This window comes from Tupaia chinensis, unplaced genomic scaffold, assembly GCF_000334495.1.
Source record: "Tupaia chinensis unplaced genomic scaffold, TupChi_1.0 Scaffold144378_1, whole genome shotgun sequence".
NCBI lineage: Eukaryota > Metazoa > Chordata > Mammalia > Scandentia > Tupaiidae > Tupaia > Tupaia belangeri.
Window position 1 is genome coordinate 3996974 of NW_006204238.1, and position 26569 is coordinate 4023542.

General features: G+C 37.5%; 1 protein-coding gene, 1 non-coding gene and 1 pseudogene across 2 annotated transcripts in view; 1 reads left to right on the forward strand and 2 right to left on the reverse strand.

The window, feature by feature from the left end:
• Nucleotides 1-25591, reverse strand: part of C7 (complement C7) — a 58828-nt gene extending 33237 nt beyond the window's left edge. Inside the window, exons 1-7 of the mRNA XM_006166975.3 lie at nucleotides 25383-25591; nucleotides 22697-22752; nucleotides 20546-20621; nucleotides 14250-14391; nucleotides 11240-11387; nucleotides 7774-7912; nucleotides 414-584 (exon numbers count right to left, since the gene is read on the reverse strand). Of these exons, the coding sequence (XP_006167037.1) occupies nucleotides 414-584; nucleotides 7774-7912; nucleotides 11240-11387; nucleotides 14250-14391; nucleotides 20546-20621; nucleotides 22697-22752; nucleotides 25383-25388 (738 nt within the window). The 5' untranslated portion in view covers nucleotides 25389-25591. The remainder of the gene's footprint in view (nucleotides 1-413; nucleotides 585-7773; nucleotides 7913-11239; nucleotides 11388-14249; nucleotides 14392-20545; nucleotides 20622-22696; nucleotides 22753-25382) is intronic.
• LOC102480130 (stress-induced-phosphoprotein 1 pseudogene) lies at nucleotides 7935-11214 on the reverse strand (annotated as a pseudogene).
• LOC114005761 (U6 spliceosomal RNA) lies at nucleotides 24990-25096 on the forward strand. The gene has a single exon (XR_003547587.1). It is a non-coding gene; the product is annotated as a U6 spliceosomal RNA (small nuclear RNA).
• Nucleotides 25592-26569: the final 978 nt, after the last annotated feature.

Genomic DNA, 26569 nt, shown 5'->3' on the forward strand with positions numbered 1-26569 from the left:
TTAAAAGATTCTAGCATTCGCATTTAGAAAGCACATATAATTATTAATTGGATTTTTTAACATTGTTTATAATACTTAAGATAACAGCATCAGTAATAACAAATGAGGAATTTAGAATAGTTTGGAAGTCTTATAAAAATAATTATATAGGTATTATTAACTTAATTATTTTATAAGGTCTTATTATCTTAAGATATACTTCAGTAAGAAAATAAAAAGCATAAATATTGATATATTACAAAAAGGATTAGCATGTACCTTTTAAAGAAATATTATTAAATTGCCTCTTGTGATAAACTGTTGCCTTAATTTACAAATGAAAGCTAATCTTTTTAGTAAATACACTTTTGTTAATCTTAACAATACTTAAAACAAGTCAAATATGGAAAGGTTAGCTGATGTTTCATACTGACCTTTTTTTTATGTATTTCATTGGTATGTGAAGTAAAATGGAATGAACCAGATGATGACGAACTGAAAAGGGAACTTCTACTAGTAGCTGATGAATACGTGTTGAACGTATGTTTTACATAAGACCAACTACTGTTGTAAAATTCATAATTAAAATCGTTATCTACTTTCACCTACAAAAAACGAAAAATTTTTCTGTGAGCAAATTAAGGCCTCAAATACTCTCAAGATATTTCATTATGAATCCTTTAACATGGGCACATTCATCATATAACCTTCCCAAAAAGACAATATTCTTCATTTACACAAAACAACTGTGATTATCATTAATACCAAGTCTGCAGAGTATAAAAAGAGTTCAGGGCTGGTCTCATAGCCCCGTGGTTAAGAGAACTAGATCTTGGGACCAGCAGATGGCATAATGGTTATATCGTTCTAATTCCATGTAGTCAACCACGGTTTGAGTCCCAGACCTTATGGCTTAAAACTCACACCAAGCACATGTGCATGTGTGCCCAAAATCCTGAGAGGAGAATGGAGGACAAGGGATTGCAGCATGATCATCCCCCAGGGGAGTGATTTCTTGTTTCTCCTCTCTCTCTCTCTCATTCTCTCTCTCTCTCTCTTCCCAGCAAGCACATGTGCCTTATGACAGAAACCTCTCTCAAAAAAAAGAGAGTTGGATCTCATTTGACCTATTGTAGTTCAAATTTCAGCCCCAGTGGCTTGACAAACTCACTAGGCACGTGTACATCATGCCCAAAATTCCAATAGAATGAAGAAATTGTGGTGTGACCATGCCCCATTAAAGGATGCTTTCTCCTTCCCTGTCTTTCTCCCAGTCTCTCCATCTCTCTGGCAAGTGCACATACTTTCTAGCAAAACTAAAAGAAGAAGAAGAAGAGGAGGAGGAGAAAAGAAGAAAAGAAATAGAGAAATAGAAAGAAACAAAGTGGTGAAAAATGTATACGATTTTTACCACTATGCCATATTGAACATTAGGCATGTACGCTAAAAACATGCCAGGCGATAAGAAGGGATAGATTTGGTCAGAACTTTTATTCAGCTATTATTTTCATTACATTATGAAATTGATTTGTTAAAAAATTAGATGAAAATACAGCCTCTGTGGTGCAGTCAGTAGCATGCTGGACTATGGCACTGGAAGCCACATGTCAACTGCAGATTGAACCCCCAACCTAATCAGTCTGAAAATATACAGGGCATTTGCCCAAGATCCTCACAGGCTGGAGGACTGGAGGAAAGGGGTTAGAGTATGTCCAAGTCCTACGGAGGGTGTTTGCCAATTTCTGTATCCCTCTCTTTCCCTTTCTCTCTCTAGTGCATAGGTACACACCCTATTATGAATTTTTAAAAATTGAAAGAAAAATTCAACTTAGGATGAAATATATAGGTATAATTATTGACTAAAAAGAGGCATTATTCAAAGTGCTATTAGAGATTTCTGCAGTCACTAGAGAGTGTCTAAGTACTAAGTTTTGGATAGGCACAGAGTTCAGTTTTATCTCCTTTTCAATGCAATAAAGAAATAAAAACATAAATTAGCCTATTTTCTCCTATCTTTAGATGAACAATTCAAATATTTTATTCCCAATTTATGCAAATAAGCCTCTTGGCTGCTCTAATACAGCATCTCCTCACTCTCATTTACTCTACTCATAGTGCGAGAATCATTTTTCTCAAGGTAGTGTGATTTTATTAAGTTTTTCTTAATTAATACCCTCTTTCTTTGAGCTTAATCCTAAATAATAAATGGCTGATCCTTTCTCTGAAATCAGAAACTCAAACATCTTACACTCTGACACTGTTGCTTTTCTGATTCTCATTCTATGTTTGCCACTTCTATTTATTTAACTTTGTAGGGATAAGTTCTTTAACTTATTCTCTTCCTTCCAGTTGCAGTTTAGCTTTCATGGTTCATGACTTCAACCATCCTCTTGCCAATAAACTTAATTTACTTGACTAAATGTCCTGTTATCATGTTTACCTGGGAAAAAAAAAAAAAAAACACCCACACACATGACTCAACGTTTACAGTCAAGCGGCTTCATGTGATTATAGAGAAAAATCACACAACTCTATAGACTGATGCCACTGAAAACCTGTTCAGATTTTTCAATCAGAATGAAATCCTCAATACTGTCCAACAATCCAATATTTCTCTAGTCAGTTCTTTCTCTTCCCATTCTCTACAGTAACTATTTCAAAATTCTATACCTACCTCACTCTCCCATCCCTAAAACCACATCTTTCACTTCAGAAAATGACTTTACTTGTTTCTTTACAAACATTCCCACTTTTGTATAGAGACCTCTCAAACTTCTGGCTAACAAATCTATAAACTTTTTAACATTTCTTTTTCTTTTCCGCCACAAGTCTTGTTTTTCCTGTCTTAAGCTAATTCCATCTCCTCTGTATTGTGTTCCCACCTACCTCTTCAAAGGACTAAATTGATTACTTCCTCCCTTACGGCTTCAGTTGTGCTTTCTCTAGTGGCTCATTTTATCAACACTTTTACACAATCTAATCCCACCAACTGAGAAACAGTTTTCCTGTTACTGTGTATTCCCTCTTTAGCTACCACCCTTCTTTCCCAGATCACTGCCTTAAATGAGTTGACTATAACTGTCTTAATGTCCTCACCTCCTATTCACTCTTTCACCTACAATGGTCTGACTTCCACTAAGGTTGTCAACAACGTCTTTCCAAACAATGAACACATCTCAAAACAGCACTCAGTACTGCTGAGTTCCTTTCTCTTTCTCTCTTTCTCTCTCTCTCTCTCTCTTTTCCTCTCTTGCTTATAAAATAAATTTTGAAAACTCTCTCTCTCTCTCTCTCTCTCTATATATATATATATATATACACATATATATATATATACACATATATATATATACACACGCATATGCAATTCTTCCTCTTATAATTATCAAAGAATTAGCAACACATCCTCTTCACAACAGAGGAAGAAAAAATTCTCTAGATATGCCTACTTCACCTTCTTCCTTCTGGCCAAAAGGTAAATTAAAATACATATTATTTGCCACGTAGAATTAAAAGTTGAAAAATAAGTTAAACACAATACATGGGGAGAGTGAAATGTAATAGAAATATAAAGAGCTGTGAAATCTGACAGGTTGGGTCCAAGCTCTACTATTTAGTAATTTGGTGACTTGTAGTAAGTCAGCTGAAGTCCTCTGAGCCTCGACATCTACATATATATTAGCAAAATATTATTTACCTTCCAAGGCTATTGTGAAGATTGAACCTGTACTAATTGACTAAAATAGTGCAAATGACACTCTATAGATATTCAAAAGTTGGGAGTTATTATTATTTTTCAGATTAGTTTTACTTTTCATTTTAATGATTCAATAACTCTTAAATGTAATTTGTTGTATTGTAAGTTGGAGAATGGTGAGTTTGCTATTTATAAACAAAACTGCTTTCTTGGAGGGAGAGAGTTGATTTGGGTAAACAAAAGGCCCCTCTCTCTAAATATCTTAGTAGTTTCGGTCTACACATTGGAGACTATAAGAGGAGATCTAAACTGCAAGTGTTGGGAGTTCTGGGAGGAAAGGAGAAAAAAGAAGTAGGGGGATGGAACTTGAAAGAGGAGAGCAAAAAAGATGATAAAGCAGAATGAGTCTCAGAAAGAACTTTTTTTTTTTTTTGAGAAATTTTCGCTACAGGGCGCGTGCATTCGCCAGACAGACAGAGAGAGACAGAGAGACAGAAAGCGAGAAATCACCCCCCAGGGGGGATGGTCACTCCGCAATCCCTTTTCCTCCATTCTCCTCTCTGGATCTTGGGCACGTACGCACACGTGCACGGCATGAGTTTTAAGCCACCGGGTCCGGGACGCGAACCGTGGTTGACTATGTGGGAGTCCAGCAACATAGCCATTACACTAACTGCTGGTTCCCAGAAAGAACATTTTTAAGATAGAAAGTACCAACTCTCATTCCATGAACCTGTTTACACTGCTATATTAGAAAGTCTGTCCTCTGTCTTCCCTCTAAGTCTTCAGGAAAGTTCCCTAAAGTCATAATTCCTTTGGGTAAGTATATTTTGTATTGAAATCAAGGAACAGCATGAATTTAAGTGTTCATGGCAGAAAGAGCACTCTATAATGGGAGTCTGGAGCCAGAGAAGACCCTGAGATCATAAGCAAAATTAGGAAGACAGGCAATATGAGTGTTGGCAAGAATGTGGAGAAGAGGCCACTCTTTTGCACTCCTGGCAGGGATACATACTCACACAGCCATTTTAGAAAATTTACCTACTAACAGTATTTATATAACCTAGAAAGCAGCAACATAAATTCCAGGTGTATGCCCTGGAAAACCTCTAGCTCATTTGTATAGGCTCATGCACAAGAATGTTCAAGGAGTTTTCATAAAAAAAATAAAATAAAAATAGAAACAACAATAAAAATTCCATCTGTATCGATATGAATAAATCTCAAAACCGGACCAGCTCCCTAAGGCATTACCCAAGAGAAGCTGGATCCCACATGGTGACTGGGGTTCAAATACCCAGAGAGTCAGCCTGAAATACACCCAGCAAGTGCATGAGTGCCCAGGATCTGATGAGCTGGAGAACTAGAGGAAGGGGATCGAGGCATGGCCAGACCCTGTGAATGGGTGCTCATATCTCTCTTGCTCTCACTCTCACCACATGCTTTAGAATATATGAAGGAGGATCAGCAGATGGCATAATGGTTACATTGCTGGACTCTTACATAGCAGACTGTGGTTTGAGTCTCAGACCCGGTGGCTTAAAAATCATGTTGGGTGTATGTGCATGTGTGTCCAAGACCTCAGGAGGAGAATGGAGGAGAAGGGAAAGAAGCGTGACCATCCTACAACTTGGGGGGGGGTGATGATTTCTCACTTTCCCTCTCACTGTCTCTGTGTCTCTCTTTCTCCAGCAAGCACATGGATCCTACAGCAAAGACCTCTAAAAATATATAATAATAATAATTTATAAAGGTTAAATCTCAAAACCATAGTTTTGAGTGAAAAAAATAGGCCATAGAAGAATATATACTGTATAATTCTATGTATGTAAATGGAAAAACCAAAGCAAAAATATATCATAAATTTTTATTTGGGGATGAAGACATGTATAGAATAAATATTCACAGATAAACAAGGAAATGAGTAATGCAAAATACAATATAATGGTTGCTTGTAGCGGGTGGGAGGGATATAATCAGAGAGGGCCACATAGAAGCATTTAAATCACGAGCAATGTCTTTGATTGATTTTTTTTTTCTTTTTTTGGAGAGGTTTTTGCTACAGGGCGCGTTCGCTCGCCAGACAGACAGAGAGAGACAGAGAGACAGAAAGCGAGAAATCACCCCCCAGGGGGGGATGACCACGCCCCAATCCCTTCTCCTCCATTCTCCTCTCGGGATCTTGGGCACGCACGCACAAGCGCCCGGCGTGAGTTTTAAGCCACCGGGTCCGGGATGCGAACCGCAGTCGACTACGTGGGAGTCCAGCGGCACAGCCATTACGCTAACTGCTGGTCCCATCACCAGCAATGTCTTACTTCTTAAAGTTGGTGATGGGCTTATATGGGCATTTGTTTTATTAATTTTCTTTAAATTGCATCTAGTTATGCATGCTCTTTTCTATTTATACCATATTTCATTACTTAAAAATAAAAATATCTTTAGGTGAGTTGACATTGTGGCAATGTAATGAGGTTGTTGTAATATATACAAACAGGTCTTTGAGAGGTTTTTTGAAAGAATTATTTAATTTTATTTTTATTATTATTGTTATTTTACTGATTTGCTATAGGGCATGTACACTCATCAGAGAGAGAGAGAGGAAAAATGAAGAAGCAAATAAAAAAATTAAAAATTTTTTTTTGAAAATGAGGAAGCAAGCTGCCAGATCCAGGGCTCAAATTGTAGACGCTCATGTAGGAGTCCAGTGCCTTAACCACCACATACCTGCTGGCCCAGGACCTTGAGGTTTTGTTTTTGTTTTTGTTTTATAATAATTATTTATTTTATTTTTATTTATTATTACTATTTTTAAAATGTGCAATAGGAGGGGACCAGCAGTTAGCATAATTGCTATGTCGCTAGACTCCCACATAGTTGACCATGGTTTGAGTCCCGGACCTAGTGGCTTAAACTCACACTGGGCGCGTGTGCGTGCGTGCCCAAGATCCCGAGAGGAGAATGGAGAAGGGATTGTGGTGTGGCCAATCCCCCTGGGGGGTGATTTCTCAGTTTCTGTCTCTCTATCTCTCTTTGTCTGTCTAGTGCCCGGGCCCTTAAACAAAAACCCCCTCAAAAAAAAAAAAAATTTCAATAGGATATGTGTGTACACCAGAGAGAGACAAAGAGGGAGAAAGAGAAAGAAAATGAGAAAGCAAACCTCCAGGTCCAGGACTCAAACAGTAATTGGCCATGTGGGAGTCTAGCACTTAACCAACACACCACCTACTGCTCCCAGGACCTTGAGGATTTTTTGTTTTTGGTTTTTTTTCTCTTTTTTTTTTCCTCTCTCTTTTTTTTTTTTTTTTTTTTTTTTTTGGGGGGTTTTTTTTATACGCGTGTGCTCACCAGAAAGCCAGAGAGAGACAGAGAGACAGAAAGCAAGAAATCATCCCCCAGGGGGGATGGCCACGCCGCAATCCCTTCTCCCCCATTCTCCTCTCAGGATCTTGGGCATGCATGCACACACGGCCGGCGTGAGTTTAAGCCACTGGATCTGGAACTCGAACCACGGTCGACTACATGGGAGTCCAGCGTCATAGCCATTACGCTAACTGCTGGTCCCGAGGACCTTGAGTTTTAACACCCATGCAGGGACAGGTGATAAAGTCCTGAACCTGTATGGGATTTGGAGCTGAAAATAAGACATGAGGATATGTTAACTTGAATGACACAAGTTAAATGATGCATTGTCCTATATCCAAGAGTTTAAAAACTTGCATTCTTAAGTCCACAAAAAACATTTAGAAAAATTAGCTATATCTTAGCCATTAGCAAATTCTTTAAAATTTTTTTATTTTATTTCCTTTTATACATTCAATCATGTTATTTAGCTTACAAAATTAATATTTCAACAGGTGAACATTTCTCCCTAGTCCAGTTGATAAAACTATAAAATTATCTTTAACAGATTATACCAAATTTCTTTGTCCCATTAATGTTTTGTCTTTCTATTTTTCTTCTAAATGTCCTTCCTCAGACTCTACTCTTTCACACATCAATAAATTCTTAATAATACCAAAAAGTCAGTATCATATTAACATTGATCTCTAACAATTCAGATATTATAAACCATTTAAATCAATGTAACTAAGTACCTGAAATGTATGAGAAAGGACATTTCCACTCAGTCTGTAGAAATCTCTTCCATCCCCACTAAACACCTTTCTACATTGACCACCAAAACTCTTGGTATTGATGACTTTCTTCCTAAACTGGTCAGTGAGTGCATTGTAACTGTTAAAAAGAAGGCAGGAGGCAGAGAAGGAGAAAAGATAAGATAATTAAAAATCAGAAATAGCATTTGTTGAAAAGCCCTCATTAGAAAACTCTAGGAATTCTTAAAATACAGCAAAGTTAAGCTCTTTCTTTAGAGAGAACCCAAATAAAGAAAATAGCATTCTAACACACACCATTCATTATCCAACCTCTGATGCTTGGTTTAACAGTTAAATCTAATAGCTGGGAGAATCCAACATCCTTTCAGCCTAAAAGCATATCTGAGAAACACACTGTAGCCCCATTGTGTCTATGGCAACAGCTAGTTTTGAATTGAATCTATAGATAAATCAATATAATTAAAGTTGCTCTGGAGAAGAGAAAGCTCTCTACCACAAATTTCAACTAATTGCCTCTTAATATGTTGAGTGGCATCCACTATAAAGTAATTTTACTCAATCTATTAATAATTTTTGTTTTGTTTTTTGTTGTTTTGTTTTGTTTTGGTTTTGTTTTTTTTTTTGGTGGGTTTTGTTTTGTTTTGGTTTGGTTTGGTTTTTGTTTTTTGTTTTTTTTTTTTAATAACCACGCCTGACTGACTTGTTTTATTGGAGAAGGGATCATGGAGTTAACAATGTGAAGACAGATGGGACCTGACATTGGGAAGAACACCCTCCCCACCCCATACACATACACTGCCCCAAATAAAAAATAACCAACTATGGGAGAGCTGCCAAGACAGCAACTTTGGGGCAGGGGAGGGAGACACGGAACTCCAGGGCAGCAGTGCAGAGACCATGTGTGTGCTGGGAGGGAGGGCCCAGAGACAGCAGCTGTACGAGTAATTCAAGTCTAAGTCTCTGTGTTTTCCATATGGGTATGTATAAATATATAGAGATAAGTTGTTCTCTTTCTCCTTTCTATCCCTTCTGCTCCATGCTCCTTGCTGCCGTCCCAGCTCCATTTTCCACAAAAGGGTAAAGGGAAGGGGGATGAGCAAGTCATCCCTGAATTGCGGTCAGATCCACGTCCACCAGCTTCTGGATCTTCTGCGCCATTTCAGGATTTTTAAAGTGTTTGTTGAGCACCTGGGGATCCTTCTGCATCTGTTCCAGGATGAGCCTCATGACTGAGTCACCCATAATCTGCTGCACCTCTACATTGTCCATGGCCTGCCGCTTTACATCTTCAGGACTGTCGGGCGGTTGTACTAGGACATCATGCAGCGTTGGTAACCATCTGCTGCCTCCTTACTGTTGGAGTCTAGGTCTAATGCCTTTTGGTATACATCCATGGCTTTCGTGTAGTCCATTGCTTTGAGGCCTGCTGCTTGCCGTGTGTAACCCTTGATGAAGTTTGGCTCCAGCTGGATACACTCCTCACAGTCCTTAAGTGCTAGCTGAAACTCCAGGAGCTTGGTGTATCAGGCAGCTCGGTTACTGTACAATTTGGCATCCCGTAGGCTCTGTTTGATGGCTTCTGTATAATGCTGCATGGCCTAGGGACAGTCCCCTTTCTGAAAACACTCATTGCCTTTGTTCTTCTCCTCCAAAGCCGGGTCAGAGTTTATGTAGGCCAGTCATTCTTGCTCCTTCAGAATTTTCTCAGCCTGCTGGCATTTTTTGAGCACATCTGGGGTTCAGTGTTCTGCCAGAGACTTGTAGAAATGTATAGCATCCTTGTACTTCTCTTCTTTGAAATAGGAGTTGCCAATTCGAGCATAAGCTTTGGTAATTTGTCGATAGTCCTCTCAGTTTTCTCTCCCCACTTTAATGGCTTTCTCACACAGCTCTCAGCATTTATTTTAGTCACCCTTTGCAAAGAATACCGCTGCTTGATTGGTGATGTAAGTCATATTGGTGGGGTCAAGTTCCTTGGCTTGGTTATAATGCTTCAAGGTTGTGTCAAAATCTTTCTTTTTGTAAGCATCATTCTCCTGCTCTTTTTCTTTCAGTGCCTGCTTCTTATTCTCTGGAAGATCTTCTTCCATTGGCTCAGATTTGGTCTTCTTTTTGGGATGAGGAGGAGGTGGTGGTGTTGCAACCTCTTCCTCCTCATCCATACTGTCCAGATCCACTCCAAGGGGGACACTGAATGTGGTCATGATTCGGGGATCTTATAGTTTCGGGCCCAGGTCAGAGGGTTTGTTTCATAGTTGCTCGGTAAGTTCCCAGTACTTAATCACTGAGCAGTGCTCTTCTTGTCCTGGGATCACTCTCCAACTTCTGATACAGATTGGGTATGTTGAAAGGGTTCATGAATTTCCTTTCTGCCAATTGGGCTTCCATGTTGTGTAAACCCTTTTTAAGTTGAGAGTTATTTGCTTCATGTTTTAAACCCTCCTCATAGGTTCGCTTGGCTTCTTTAAATCAGTTTAAGAAATCAAGACCTGCTGCTTTTCTTGAATAACCCTTGCCCCAATCGGGCTTTAGGTCAACAGTTTTACAGCCATCCTCATAAGCCCTCTGGTAGTCTCCTTTCTTGGCATAGGCTGCAGATTGATTGCTGTAGAGCACATGGTTCTGGGGGTCCAACTTAATTGCTTCTGAATAGCACTGTAAGGCATCATCGATGTTACTGGCACTCAGGGCCTTATTGCCTCTCTCTTTCAGCTCATTTACCTGTTCCATAGCCCGGCTGAGAACCCGGTTGAATAGAATCCATCCACTTTGCATTCCCAATCCAATAAGTTTTAAAATATAAGAGTAAAACTACATCTATCACTCTAAAATAGATTGTTTTAAAGATTTTAGGGGTCCTATGACAACTAGAAGTTCCCCAGAATTCTTTCTGAAAAAACAAACAGAATTTGCCAAACCTCATGAAAACTGAGGTCTGCAAGAAGTTCAGGCAATCCACTTTCCCAGGCTAGATCTCACAACACATTCACTTCCCTCATCTCTCCCTGTTCTTGTTCCATTGTCTCTTCATACTTTTAAGTAGCTTCATATTATTGAATCAGTTCTCTCTCTCTCTCTCTCTCTCTCCCTCCATCCCTCTCTCTTCTTCTCTGTCCCTGTCCCCGTAGGGTGACCAATCATTCAGGTTTCCTTGGAACTGAGGGGTTTTCCTAGATGCAAGACTTTCAGTCTAAAATCAGGACTGTTCCCAGGGCAGTGAGTCATTCGACATGTTTCCACATATATATACACAGGTCTGTAGATACGCAGGTATTCCACGTTATTTCATACAGGAATGAATAAAAACATCTGTTTCAGGATGAGCCAATGAAAATACTTAACTCTGAGGTCATTTTTTATTAGATTTACCAAACCATAAACTAAAACAGAGCAAAATAAAAACTACATCCCTGAGATGTACTCAGGAGGCTGCCCAGCAACTTACCCATTTCCAGTAAGTTCTACATTGGGAGGAGGTTTATCAGTGTCACAAAGAGGTCTGCTTTCTGAGTCCTCACATCTGTCTTCATCAGCGCTGTCTTCTTCACAGTCAGAATCCCCATTGCAAACCAGCGATTTGCTGATGCACTGACCTGAACACAAGAAAAGATCCCATGCAAATGTAAAAAAGGGAAGGAAAACATTACCCAGGATCAAAAATACTTTTGTGTCTCATACTCAACACTGCACTCATAACTCTAATGCAAATTTGAAATAAATCTTCAGTGTCTAGGAAATAACTGGTGATTATTTTTCCTCCATTTTGCACCACACAGAACAGATCCTGGTCTCAATCAAACACCGAATTGAAAATAGAACCTAAGATCAAAATTCCAGAATCTTGACCATAATAATCAAGTAGAGTGTCTAAACCCCCAAAATCATACAATGTCAACTACTGGGAAGATAGAGTGACCTCCTACCTTTCAACTTTCTGTTCTTTTCTGTCATCACTAACCAAGATGTCAATATTGTGCTTTTCTTGGTGATTTATGTTTAAAAGTTTGGAGAGCATGGGAACTAAGCCAAAAGGTTAAAAGTCAACATTTCTTTTAATTTTTTTGAGAGGTTTTTGCTTTAGGGAGTGTGCGCTCACCAGAGAGACAGAGAGACAGAAAGTGAGAAATCACCCTCCAGGGGGGAATGGCCATGCCACAATCCCTTCTCCTCCATTCTCCTCCTGGGATCCTGGGCACGTACGCACATGCACCTGGCATGAGTTTAAGCCACCAGGTTCAGGACTCAAACCATGGTTGACTACATGGGAGTCCAGCGACATAGCTATTATGCCAACTGCTGGTCCCAAAAGTCAATATTTATTACTTACTTTCTGCACTATACTCTTCTCGGTTTTGGGTACAAATATGGATAAAAATGGCCTTTGCTAGACTTTTTGTAATCTTTTCTTATACTCAGGAAAGATTATGAAGATATAGATCATATAATTTAGCAAAATAATTGTTATGGTATCCATAATCTTAGAGTACCAAGCACTGGAAGGTACTGTACCTACCCAGTATTATCTCCAGCCATTGTCCTCCTTTCTATTCTCTAGTTATTCTGAAACATTTGCATGAATAAAAAGTTAGACTTTCTGTCACCTCCAGTGATCTTGCACTTATAGTACTCTGTCTAGAAGAACTTTTCTACCATTTTCATATTTGTCCTTCAAGAGTCAAATTAAACATGATTTTCTCTTGAAAAGCAGCCATGCCTCACAGGCTCTAATGCATGTTCTTATAGGATGTTTCATGCACAATTGTTCTATTAGTATATATAACATGTTCCCCACCGTACTGTCACTCAATTCAATATCGGAAACATTTATTGAGAGTCTATTATATACCAGACATTCCAGATGTCAAAATAAAGAAATATAATCTGTTTCTTCAAAGAGGTCACAGTCTACCAAAAAAATACATGCAGGTCAAACAAATCATCCAGATTACAGATGGTATAATATGCATGGGTAAGATAGAGGAGTTATTTGTTAATGAGTTCTATCAGTTGGGGATTTAAGGAAAGCCTCTCAAAGATATGTCGTCTAATTGGGATTTTAAAAGTAAAATAAAAGTTTCATAGATATTGTTGAGGACCCCTACTAACATAGAAATTGTTTACGTATTGCTCTATCTATAAAACTTTAATTGTTTCAACAGGCTAGTGCATGAGCACACTGTAAGAAAGAAACAGCACTCTCATCTGGGTCTCCAATTCTTCAGGATCTTAGAGACCTGTTCAAGTGCCCAAAGTATTCCCAGGCAGACCCAGGAATTTGAAACCTTAGTCAACACATGGCTTCCAATCTTGTAGGGTACTGAGTTTTACCTCTGTGCCACAGTGACTGGGCCAAGACTTTTTGTTTTTGAGAAAGTGACTATGTTTTATTTCTATATCTACAATCTTCACAACTATATTTAGAACATAATAAGAATGATAAATGTTTATGGAAAGTTAATTAATCTTGGGCTATTTGGATGTAGTCCAAGAGACGGACTCTTGGTAGCTGCTGCCTCCAAGATTGTGCTTTGTTGATTGTGCTTTGTCCTCAGACTCATACTGGCAAAACCATGTGTTATCTCCTATCACAATTCCATGAAATGCTTCAGGACTTTGTTCTCACTTTTCAATTTTTTTTCCATTGAAAGCTCTGTGCTCATATGCAGCTAATTTGGATGCAAACATTTTGACACTCATCTAAATGCATATGTGAAACATAAACAATAGATCAAATAATACGCAATGCCAAAACTGTGCTTCAATGACTCCATCTATAGGGGTGACCCCTATTGTTCCTTGATTAGCTAATTAGAGCTGCTTTTCTCATAAGCATAATAATGTGAACAGTAACACTATTTTTGCCCAATCTCAGCGTACATGCCAAAATTATCCTACATCCTCACCAAAAATGCAATGTCAAGAATTGTTTGTATCAGGACCAGCAGTTAGCATAATGTCTATGTCACTAGACTCCCACATAGTCGACCATGGTTCACGTCCCAGACCCAGTGGCTTAAAACTCACGCCAGGTGTGTGCGTGTGTGCCCAAGATCCCGAGAGGAGAATGGAGGAGAAGGGATTGTGGCATAGCCAACCCCCCTGGGGGGTGATTTCTCACTTTCTATCTGTCTCTCTCTGTCTGGCAAGTGCATGCACTCTGCAGCAAAAACCTCTCCAAAAAAAAAAAAAAAAAAAGAATTGTTTGCATCTGCCAATAACTATTTATGTCTATTCAAAGAAGCAAAGCATATAACCATCTCTATTACCAGATTCTCCTCCTAATATCTGAAAGAATGATAGCCAAGTGTGTGATTAATATACCAACAAAAAGTCCTGCTGCTATTTGGGGGATATTAACTTACAGATCAATGTAAATTTAGTAAAATTAAATGAATATATATTGAGCAAGTTACTGAATTTGCAATCTTAATATTGAGCTATGGAAAGCAAATTACCTGAAAAACACCTGAAACGCTCTCCACAACCCTCTTCTGTGGGACATCCTCTTGAAGGTTCACATGATTGTGTTTCAAAAGCACTTCCGACACAAGGTAGGCCCTCATATTGCCCATAAACAGCAACTGACCGCCTACGAGTCTAAACAAAATAGGTAGTGTTTTGTTTTGTTTAGTTTGTTTTGTTTTGATATTTCCAGTTTCCTTTAATTAAACATTCTGAAAGAAGTTAATACAGTTAGAGAAACAATGTCCTTTGAAAATTTTTTTAAAAGGCCAAGAAAGTCAGGAGAAGCCAAATCAGGATTGTAAGGTGGATGCCTAATGATTTCCACTGAAATTCTTGCAAAATTAATGAGAGAAAAGAGCAAGAGTATTACTGTGATGGAGAACTACTCTCCGGTGTTTTCTGGAGCATCCTTCTACTAAAGCGTTATCTAACTTTCTCGGAACACTCTCATAAGAAGATGGTATCATTCTTTGGTCCTCCAGAAAGTCAACAAATAAAATGCCTTGAGCATCCGCAAAAAAACTGTGCCATGACCTTTGCTCTTGAGCAGTCTACTCTTTGTTGGGTTGGACCACTTTCACCTCTTTCACTCATTGCGTTGATTGTGCTTTGTCTTCAGAATCATACTGGTAAATCCAAGTGTCATCACCTGTCACAATTCTTCCAAGAACTGCTCAGAATCTCGATCCCACTTTTTAACAATTTCCTTTGAAAGCTCTGTTCTTGTCTGCAGCTGACCTGGGTGCAACAGTTTTGACACACATCAAGCAGAAAGTTTGCTCCCCTTCATTTTTCAGTCAGAATTGTGTAAATTGGGCCAGTTGAGATGTCAATGGTGTTGGCTATTATTTCTGCTGCTAATCATCAGTCCTTTTCAATTAGAACCCAAACAAGATTAATTTATTCCTCACAAATTGATGTAGATGGTCTGCTACTGCAAGTGTCATCTTCAACATCATCATATCTTTTTTTTTTTTTTTTTTGGAGAGGTTTTTGCTATAGGGCGCATGTGCTCACCAGAAAGACAGAGAGAGACAAAGAGACAGAGAGCGAGAAACCATCCCCCGGGGGGATGGCATGCTGCAATCCCTTCTCCTCCATTCTGTCTTGGAGTCTTGGGCATGCACACATACATGCCCAGCATGAGTTTAAGCCACCGGGTCTGGGAATCAAACTGCAGTTGACTACATGGGAATCCAGCGACATAGCCATTATGCCATCTGCTGGTCCCCATCATATCCTTTCTTATTTATTTGTTAACTGCTGAGGTTTTTGGTCCAGCTTTAATAAAAACTTTAATAAAACCTCAGTGATTTCATAATTCTTCCACTCAAGCTTCACCATAAATTCAATGTTTGTTCTAGCTTCAATTTTTAGCAGAATTCATGCTGCTTTGATAGGGACTCTTTTAAAACTGATATATTAACATTCCTAGTGCCTCAAATATGTTCAAACATGTTATAACAAGTTAGCATGAATTTATTTTGGTGCAAAAAAAAATTTGAAATCCAAGCATGGTTTTTCCATAATACAGACTTTTCATGAACTTTGTGAAGACTCTCAGATATACACAATGGAATATTATTCAGCCATTAGAAAGGATAAGATCCCATCATTTGAAGCAAAAATGGATGAACCTGGAGGAAACTATGTTAAGCTAAATAAGCCAGCCAGTAAAAGACAAACACCATATGTTCTCACTCATTAGTGGAAGCTAAAAGCTTTGATTGCATAGAAGTAGAGACTGAAACCATGGATACCAGAAGCTAGGGAGGGGAGAGGAAAAAGAGAATAGAAATAATTTATTATATAGAATCATACTTGTAAAGCCATGTGTCAATGATTTCCACTGAAAGAAGAGTGCAAGTAGATAAATAGAGTAAGTTTTAAAATATGATAGCCCAACAGAGAAACTATAGTTGGTGACAATTCAATATATGCTTCAAATACCTAGAAGAGAAAATGTTGAATGTTATAACACAAAGTAAGGATAAATGTTTGAGGTGGAGGCTATGATTATTGTCCTGATTTGATCATTACACATTATGTACTTACATTGAAAAACCACACTGAAGCTAGCCCATTGCACAGTGGTTAAGGCAGCCAGATCCCACATCAGCAACTGCATAGTTTGCATAGATGCGATGGCCTGAGAAACACACTGGTTGCAGGTTCAAGTGTCCCCAAAATCCAGGAGGAAAAAAATGAAGGAGAAGGAAATGCAACAAGTCTATTCCCCCATGAAGCATGCTTTCTTATTCTTTCCTCCCCGAGGACATACACTCTCTGACAAAATTTTTTTAAAGAAGAGAAGAAATATCACACAGACTCCATAAATGTGTATAATTATTATTCATCGATTAAAATTATAATAAAAAGTGGAAAGTAAACCAAAAGTGTCAAGCTTAGTTCAACAAACACATAAACAAATAGATTGCAATACAGAATTATTTATTTTTTCCCAAAGCTGTGTATCTAGAGCTAATTTTAAAAGGTAAAATGAATTTTGCTAGCAAAAGAACAGAGTATTGGGAAAGGGGTTAAAATGAAGCAGAATTAAGAAAACATTTTAAAAAGTGGTGAAAATCGATTGGAGCTAAACCTTAAGTCTTCTTTGGGAAGGCATGGCAAGGAAAAATAATCTGGAGAGAAAGATACCAGTATGGAAGTCAAATTTACAAAATAAACACCTAAGTTGTCCAAAGGTAAAGCTACATCTATGATGAAATTTTACTAGACAATCAAAAACATTGACCTCTGAAATGGGAAATACATGAAAAATTAACCTCTTGATTTTCCCAAGTATAGAAAAATTAAGAAAATCATCAAGCTAAATAAGGAACCTACAATTCTTCCAAAAGTTTATCTAATCTTCACTTAATATGAAGACATGTATCTGACATTTAAACAAAAAGGAAGACCTACAAAATTCTTTTCCTCTCCATTGTCAATCAAAGGTGCACCTTTTAGGCCTTTTCCTATCCTCATCTTTTTGCCATTAATAAAAATAAACCAAACATGAATTTCCAGAGGATTAAACCCAAACAAAGATCAGCAGGGAAGTATAGATATTTAAACCAATGCTGAATTTATTTACCCACCCTAAATTGAGTTTAAAGTAAGAACTCCTTTCGATGGAGTTATAGTAACGAAATTTAAACTCTGACCAGGACTGCTATGAAGTGTATTCATGTTGGGTAAATTTATTTTACAAGCAAAGTGATGTATAGGGATTGAATGTATAAAATTTAAAAAAAAAAAAAACTTTTTAGTGATTTTTAAAAAAACAACCCTGACCAGGTTTGTATCAGCCAGAGCGTCACTCTGGTGCTTTCCCTGTGTAAGCAAAGGAGCCCCAGAGAATGAAACCCAGTAATGTTCCTTGATACATTTTATTTTCTGTTTCTAATTAAGAAAGACATGTTATGGTCTGGATAATGGTTTGTTCCCCAGAGATTTATGTTTGATATTTGGTCTTCAGTGTAATGGCACTGGGAGATGGTCAGAACTTTAAGAGGTAAGGCAAGGCTTAGAGGGTGGTGTTTAGATCAGAAGTCCCCAAACCCCAAGCCACAGACCAGTACTAGTTCATGGCCTGTTAGGAACTGGCCACACAGCACGAGCTGAGCTGCAGGTACAGTGAAGCTTTGTCTGTATTTAAACCACTCCCCATCTCCCACATTACCCCCTGAGCTCAGCCTCCTGTCAGCTCAGCCACAGCATTAGTTTCTCATAGAGGCACAAAACCTGTTCTGAACTGTGCATGAGAGAGATCTAGGTAGCGCACTTCCATAAAGCACTCCCCACGTCTGCAGAAAATCCACGTTACACGAAACCAATCCCTGGTGCCAAAAGGGTTGAGCACCACTGGTTTATGTCTTCAAATCACCACTTTCATGAGTGTATTAACGCTGTTTCTGAAAACAGGAAGTGCGTTCTCACTCTCATAAGACAGGGTTAGATTCTGCCAAAAGGGATTGTTATAAAAGATGACTGCACACAGGTAGTGCTCTCTCTCTTCACGCGCCCACTGACCTTTGTGCTTTTCTTCACCATGTTGTGATGCAGCAGAAGCCCGCCAGATACTGGCCCAATGCAACTGGAGTTTCAAGCCACAAAAATCATGAAATAGGGGCCAGCAGGTGGTGTGGTTGTTAGCGGCGCTGGACTCCCACATGGCAGAGTGTGGTTCGAGTCCTGGATCTAGTGGCTTACTTTCTCACTATCCTTCTTTTTCTCTCTCTGGTCAAATCAAAATAATAATGATAATTAATAAAGCTAAATAAAATCATTCTTTTTAAAAAAAATCACAACCTAAATAAACGTAAACTTCTTATAAATAACCAGGTCTCAGATATTTGTGTCTAGCATCACAATAACCAGCTAGAACAAAATATTTCTTATGTGTGGTTTTTCACTGTGTCCTTTTCAGAGGTTCCAAAGCACAGATTGTGTTGTTTGCCTAAGGAACGTTTCCACTTTCCTTATTACCAGCGTGCCCTCTGCAGCTGCCCACTCTCAACATTCTCATTCTCATCTGTCAAATTCTGATCTTGTGACCCTTTTTCATTTTCACTAGTGTCTTTCTGAATGAAAATTTTGTTTGTACAATCTAGGGATGTATTCATTATATAATGACCTTCACTCAAAAAAAAAAAAAATACTACTTACATGGAAAATTCTACTTCTCTACTTTTATTTATTGATAGAGTTTGGCCTTATTTTTTTTTATTATAAAATGTTTCATGTGTTTTGTGTTTTTTTGGCTTTTATCTTATTATTTGTATACTTGCTTGCCTGTAAGCAGAGTTGTCATCTATTATATTTGTTAGAAGCCAAATTCTTCTTTTGTGTAACTTGTTTTAAAATCACCACACATGTATGTATTAAATAAATGCTTCATGAAAATGAGGATAATTATATTGTATTTAAACAGAAATTCTCTTCTATAGTATAGTTCTATTTTTTTATAATTAAAAAAAAGTTTTTAAATATATATTTCTCGCCAAATTGAACCACTTTAAAAATACTTAGCCATTCAAATATTCAAAACATTTAAAACAAGCATTATATTTATAGGAATTTCTGAGAAAATTATGGGGCAGGAAGACAGATATCTTTGTACAAAATGTTCAATAAAATTGTATTTCTGTATAATAATTTTAAAATGGAAACAATGTAAATATCAAACCATGGAAAGTAGATAAGGCAGGTATATTTATACTACAGAACACAATACAGCTGTTGGAGGTTCATGCTAATTGTATAATGTTAGATTAAAAGAGTCAAAATAGAATACAAAACTATAATCAAATAATCTTTTTTTAAAAAAAATTATAAGTACAAAGAGAAAAAAAATAGGCTGAAAGAATAAATACCACAATGTTGACATATTTATTTTTCCTGAATGGTAAATTCAGAATAGTGGTTTTCTGGGGCCAGCAGATGGTATAGTGATTATGTCACTGGACTCCCACATGGCTGACCATGGTTTGAGTCCTGGACCTGGTGGCTTGAAAGTCACATGTACATGTGTGCCTGCGATCCCAGGAGGAAAATGGAGAAGGGATTGTGGTGTGTACATCCCCCCAGGGGTGATTTCTCACTTTCTCTTTTACTGTCTCTATCTCTCTCTCTCCCAGTGAGCACATACGCCCTAAGGCAAAAACCTCTTTTTAGAAAAAGCAGTGTTTCCTTTCTCCATACATTTCTGTAATTTCTTCATTAAACACTGTACAATAACACACACACACACAAAAAAGGACAGACGTTTTGGAAGTACTTTATAACAGCCAGGTGAAATCTGGATATTAATGTATTATTTATTTGTAATTCTTAGTTATTAAACTATAAAACATTGAAAATGAAAATGTTTTATGTTTCATTATTCACTATTTTTGTATTTGCTAATGTTCATTTTAAATGAAAAGAAAAGTTGAAACCAATGAGTATGATACAGATTTTGAAGTATCTACTAGTTTCATTTCATGGTACTCCTGTTCCTCCAATAGTTCAAGAACTGGTGAGTTGCTCTTAACTTTTAGTTTATGTACATTTCTTGCTCACATGTATGATTTAGAAAGGTCGTTCAAGATAAATGAATGTAAAAATTACTTTATTATAATACAATATTAATTAGTAAACAAGTCAAACCTTTCCTCCTTCAAAATTATCAACATAAATTTTAAAAAACATTAATTGAACATTCAAAAGTTAATGCCATTTGGGTCAAACCTAAGCTATACTGTATATAAATAATAAGAAACAAAGTCTTGCATGATCCTACCTGAGTCTTGGTACAGCCACTGCATTCTGACCAAGGAGTATAGGAACCCCACTGGCAATTTACTGGAGAGGAGGCACTGTCATAGTGTCAAATTGTCCATCATAAAATAGGCAGAAAGATAAGCAAGAAACACAAAGAAGAGTCAAAATGTCAAAAATTTCTAATTTTTTCCCTAAGAAACACTAAAAGTAATGCAAAATGTACAAAAATGGGGAAGAGTGAGAGAAGGAATTCATTTTCTATAGATCAACATTTAGTAAACATCTGCTATGTACCAAATACTATGAAGACACTAGAAATGTAGAAGTAATAGAAGAGATAGATCGATGACTGTTGAAAGACAGAGATGCAGATCTATAAAGAAATAGTCACAATATATCTGATAGATTTCATAACAGAAATGTGGACAATGTATAGAGAAGAGAGCATTCAGAGTGGGGAGGAACGTATAGGAGGAAGGTATAAAGGAGCCTTCAAAAGGTTCATGGAAAATGCAGTTGCGGAAAAACTGCACACGGATTTCAAATATATTTTTCACCAAAATAAGCTCATCCATAATTCCACAAAACTTCTTCAAGTCCCCTTGTATTATGGCCTTTAAAGGGATTCTGAATGATGAGTTGAGGAGTTATCCAAAAACATTGAGAAATAAGAATGTCTACCGAAACCCTATGAGAAGCGGGAAACTAAAAACTGGCAGAGGCTAAATGGACAGAAATTTATATTTAAGTACCCCCTCCCCGGTTTATTTAGGCTACTTTTCAAGCACACACCAAAGTGGAGCAATCTAAACTTAAGCAATTTCACTCAAGTAAAGTGCATATTAGAAATGGAGAATTTACTCACACAAAGCTTAACTCTGGCCATGTACTATGGAGGAAGTCACATGGTTTATTTCTAAGAGATTAAGGAAACCTTGCCTAAAACAATGCTCTAAAAGGGCTAAAGAAAACAAGACTCTTGATCTCTGAATGTCCAGCATATTCCTAGGCTAGGAGACATTTTGAGTCAAAATGTCTTGCCTATCTTAAGATAATCAGGTTACCCTGAAAGTAATGAATCTCATTCTGTACCGTGTCTGATTGAAGTGCTTTAAGGAACTAACCTTGCTAACTTACAGTTTTTATATGACACCAATAATCCAAATACTTGAGTGTTTGACCTTTGAGCAATCTGAACTTACTGTCATTTGTCTAGTTTGTGTTCCAGAGAAAGCAGAGGACTTCACCTAACATGGATGCTTAGGAGGAAATGCCTGCTTGTCTTTAACTCCTCTGTCTTCCTGTATTTCCCTATATAGGCCTCGCTTATTTGCACTGCTATGAACTGTCTCAAGATATGAAGCACCATGTAGACTCAGTGCCATCTTGCCCCTCTTTGTATTCCTAGTCCCTAAGGAGGGCCACCTGGAACATAGTCTGCTAGTTCTATCAAGTGAAACTGACCTGGCTATGTCCAATTATTCTGACACTGAGAGCAAAACAAGACCATAAATACATTATGCTGACTTTTTCCAGATCTCAAGAACTGATAAAACTATTAAAAAAAAAAAAAAAGGAGAAGAAGAAGAAGAAACTCTTAGGCCTACTCCATGGTGCACTGGTAGGTAATAGACTACTCAAGAGAGACCAGATCCTACATGACAACTGTGGTTCAAATCCCAACTCTGTCAGCACAAGTCCTTAAAATCCAATGGGCTGGGGGACCAAAGAAAAAAGACTGTAGCATGACCAGAACCTGTAGAGGATGTTTCCCTTTTTCTCTCTCTGTCTCTCTAACACACACATACTATATCATGAATAAAGGAGAATAAAAATCTCTCAACCTTTAAAATAAAGAGAATGTTTTGAAAGAATTACACTTAATACCAAATACTGCTCTGAAACATGTAAGTCTGATGCAATTCTCTTAACTACAGGTAAAACTAAGGCACTGGGACAAAAATATTGAGATATATTCGTTTACAACTTTCTATCTTACAGAAAAAGAATAAAATTCAATAATAATAAAAGCACTTTTTTATTATGAAAACATGTTAGAGGGATGAATACACTCAGGCTGCAATATAAAAATGAGACCATACTAAAGACATTTTTCTAAATTTTTTTCTTAACTTTAATGATTTGCATACATGATCCCAAAGATTCTTACCTTGAAAAACTTTGGAACTCTCCCATAAATCCCACCAAAATGAGTAAGCTTATTGCCTGGATAAGAAAAACAATAAAGCATTATTTTAGCTTGTATTTCTTTAATGAATTGAAAACCAATACACTGATACAAGTAAAGATTGAGAATTGGGAGTATAAAGAGTGAAAGAACCTTGCAGAAGGCTAAATAAGTCTGTTTTTCTTTTAAGTTTTTAAGTAGAAGTCTGAAATTTCCTCAAAACACAAAAATAGAACTACCATATGATTCAACAACCCTACAACCAAATATACATCCAAAAGAAATAAAATCAGTATAATGAAGAGACATCTGCATATCTATGTTCATTGTAGCAATATTCCCAATAGCCAAGATATAGAATTAACCTAAGTATCCATGAAGTATAAATGGATTTTTAAAATGTGGTAGAAAAACACAATGAACTCCCATCCAACCTTAGAAAAGAAGAAAATCCCACCCTTTGTTACTACATGGATGAACCCTGTGAGAAACATGGATGAACCAGGAGGGCATTACATTAAGTGAAATAAGCCAGCACAGTAAGATGAACACCACAGGATCTCTTAAACATACCCCTTATTATGGCCCACCAAGGGCTGCTTATTACAAAGTCAGTTCTGGTCATAAGTTACACAAGCTTATTCTATTAACCAAAAGAATGTCTTGAAACTTTAGGAGCTGGGTCTCTGAAAAGGAAACATTAACTTGCCTTTGGGAAGAATAGTGTATCAAATGAACCAGGGAGATAAAAACAGTCACAAATAATGTATTTTTCTGTTTTTCTATGCAAAAATGTATCTCAACTGCTCGTTGAGGGGATGTGCTATATCTGTACCATGTGCCAGTGTAACTATGCTGGAACATTTCCTGAATTGTCTTTTTTTCTTTCCCAGCACTGAATGAGCATTAGCTTTACCTCTTTCTTCGATGTTCCAGCTACAATTCTGATTTAAGGCATCACTGTGTGTCACCACATCCCAGCACCCTGTGAATCCCCTAGGTTTATAGAGCACAGACACAGTTTGGTCCAGGGAGACCAAGTAAAGGGTTGGCCTACAGGATTCTTGGGGGACAGGAAGACACTTTGGCTCTGAAGTCTTTCTCAAACATCTCACACCAAACAGACTCAGAGAGAACCAAAGAGGATTCTGGGATCATCTTTCTGAACAGATTTTTGCCAAGGGAGGATCGATCTCCTTTAAGAGGTCAGACATGGACACCATTTCTGATGTTTTGATAGCCGGGGCTTTCTCAACTTTCCCTTCTTTGAAAAATATCCCATAACTAGGTCTTTTAGGTTTCCAGTAAAACTATGAATATCTACTTTTAAATATTAGTAGACCTTTGCCTTCAACTTGGAGTGAAATCATCGCTTTTATTTGTTGATACCAATTTAAGAATAAGAGTGTATTTATTATTATAGCAGTAAAATGCCATAATAATCAACAATTGCAACCATATTTTAAGCAGAAAACAATTATCAAGAAGTCACATTGCCAAATAAACAAAATTGGTCGACAGTTATATAGATATTAGGAGAAAATGTATTAGCTACATGACTTTAGGAAGACCATCATGTTCTTATTGAGCTAACAAATGTCCTAAATTTTTAAGTAAAAAATACGAAGCAAAGTAATAGAAATTAGGTTACATCGTAATTCTAATTTTGTAAGGTTACTTGGTGCCCTAGTAAATATATGTTGGGCACTGTGTTTAGTTTTTAATTATTTAAACCCAGGTAAGACACGGGTTATTCAAAACTTGTATCTCACCCTCCCTGAAGTCCATTATTAAGCCAGTAGGAATTCACTACAGCAAATAGCTGCATTGTAACAACAGATGCAATGCAGCAACTGATAGGGCTGAGAAAATATTGTTCCAGTGTTATAATGCAACATTTTTAAACTTTAAAATATTAAATTTATAATAACAAAAATATAATCGCAATTCCAATTTAATTTTGCATCTCAGCAATTCAATCTATGGTAGTGATTTCTGTCTTTGGCTTTGTCTTTGATTAAACAGCAATTTTTTTTCAACATTTGGTCAATTTGCATTAGGCAACATATGTATATGGTGAGCTTTTAGTTTCATCTCTTGTGTCTTCTACTCTCTCAATCTTGACTCTTTCATTCAGGATTCAAATTCGCTTTTCTATAAAGCTCTTAGAAAAGTCAAATCACAGAAACTCCCAGGGATTTGACCAGTTCCAAATTAAACAAAGCAAACAATACACTGGAGGAAATTTTCCCCTACAAAATAACAGTACGAGTGCATGCTCACTTTGGCAGCACATACGCTAAAATTGGAACGATACTGAGAAGATTATCATGGCCCCTGTGAGAGGATGACACGCAAATCCGTGAAGCATTCCAAAATAACAACAGTACTATTGCATTTCTTTATGGCTTTCTCAGGACTTTCATAAACATTGTCTTCCAACCTCCCAATTCTTAGCTCTCTGAACCTATAATTTAACTATAAGATAAGAAAAGGGAATTCACCTTAGCTGAGCTATTAAATATATCTCAATAAATATTTTTAAAGTCATCCCAAGATTTTTTTCTTCTGTATTTTCCCATGTTTCTCTCCTTATGTGATTTCTTTGAAGTATTACTCTTCTTTTGAGATAGCTTAACTTATAAGAATAAAGAAATTATTATCTTACCTTCATGTTTGAGAAAAAATTCAGGGGAGAGGAGAGGAGGAAAATTTCCTGCTAAGAACAGGGTAAGTTTTCAACCTCCTGAAGAGTCCAGCAGACTGCCTCGCTCTCTGTCATTCCTTCTTCCAGATTATCTTGGCACTCATATATAAAGCAAGTAGTCCTAAGACTTAGCTCTTAACCCAATCAGATTCTCCAGAGACATGAAGAGCCTGTCCCTGTATTTAATCCGTGCCTTGAAGCCAGATGCATCCTATCACTTACATAGGCCTTAGCCAGAGTGAGCGGGAACTGCTTGGAAGTTAGAGATATATTTCTGAGAAACATATCTGTAAATCAGAAAAGATTGAAAATGTTCTCAGTTCAATGTTTAAGCGACTTTCAACCAAAGGAGAAGCCTCTTTCCTGTTTCAAAGTACTAAACTAAGCAGATGATTCTTGTCAAGAGTGCTACACACCACACTTTGAGATTAAACACTGTGTAGGAGAAAAGATCTACATGCAGTTTTGTCACTCATCATGTAACTACAATGTTTCAGAGTGGGATTTTTTCCCCCCAAGAAAATATAGCCTAACATGATACAATATCTATCCCTTAGTGCTTTACTCTCCCAGAATAATCACACAGAGTGTCATTTTTCCTTAAGGATTACTTATTTAATTGTATTTTTTAAAATTTGTTATAGGGCACCTGTTTTCACCAGGGAAAAACAGAAAGTGAAAAAGTAAGCCACCAGGTCTGGGATACTAACAACGGTTGGCCATGTGGGAGTCCTTGCCACCTGCTGGCCCCAAGAGCATCATTTTTTGAAACCATATTTAAAGGCATTGCTAATCTCAAGACCTTCCCTCAGTCTTTTGATACTCAGACCTGTTGGAAATTTTATTTTTAATTGCCAAAGTGCACTTTTCCTCCCCAAAGAGAGAGGGAGGTAGGGGGAGAAAAGGCACCCAATGGTGCACAGTCATGCCACAATCCCCTCCGCATTTCTTCACTCGGCTGTGATTTGGGGCACACACATACACAAACATGCACCAACGTGTTTTTTAAGTCATTGGGGCTGGGATTCAAACTGTGGTCAGTCACCTGGAATCTGACTCTGTTGGGCTACAGGGCTGGCCCAGAAAGTTGGTTTCGTTGTTGTTTTTGTTCATTTGGTTTTTTATTTGTTTATCTTGGGAGAGGTTTT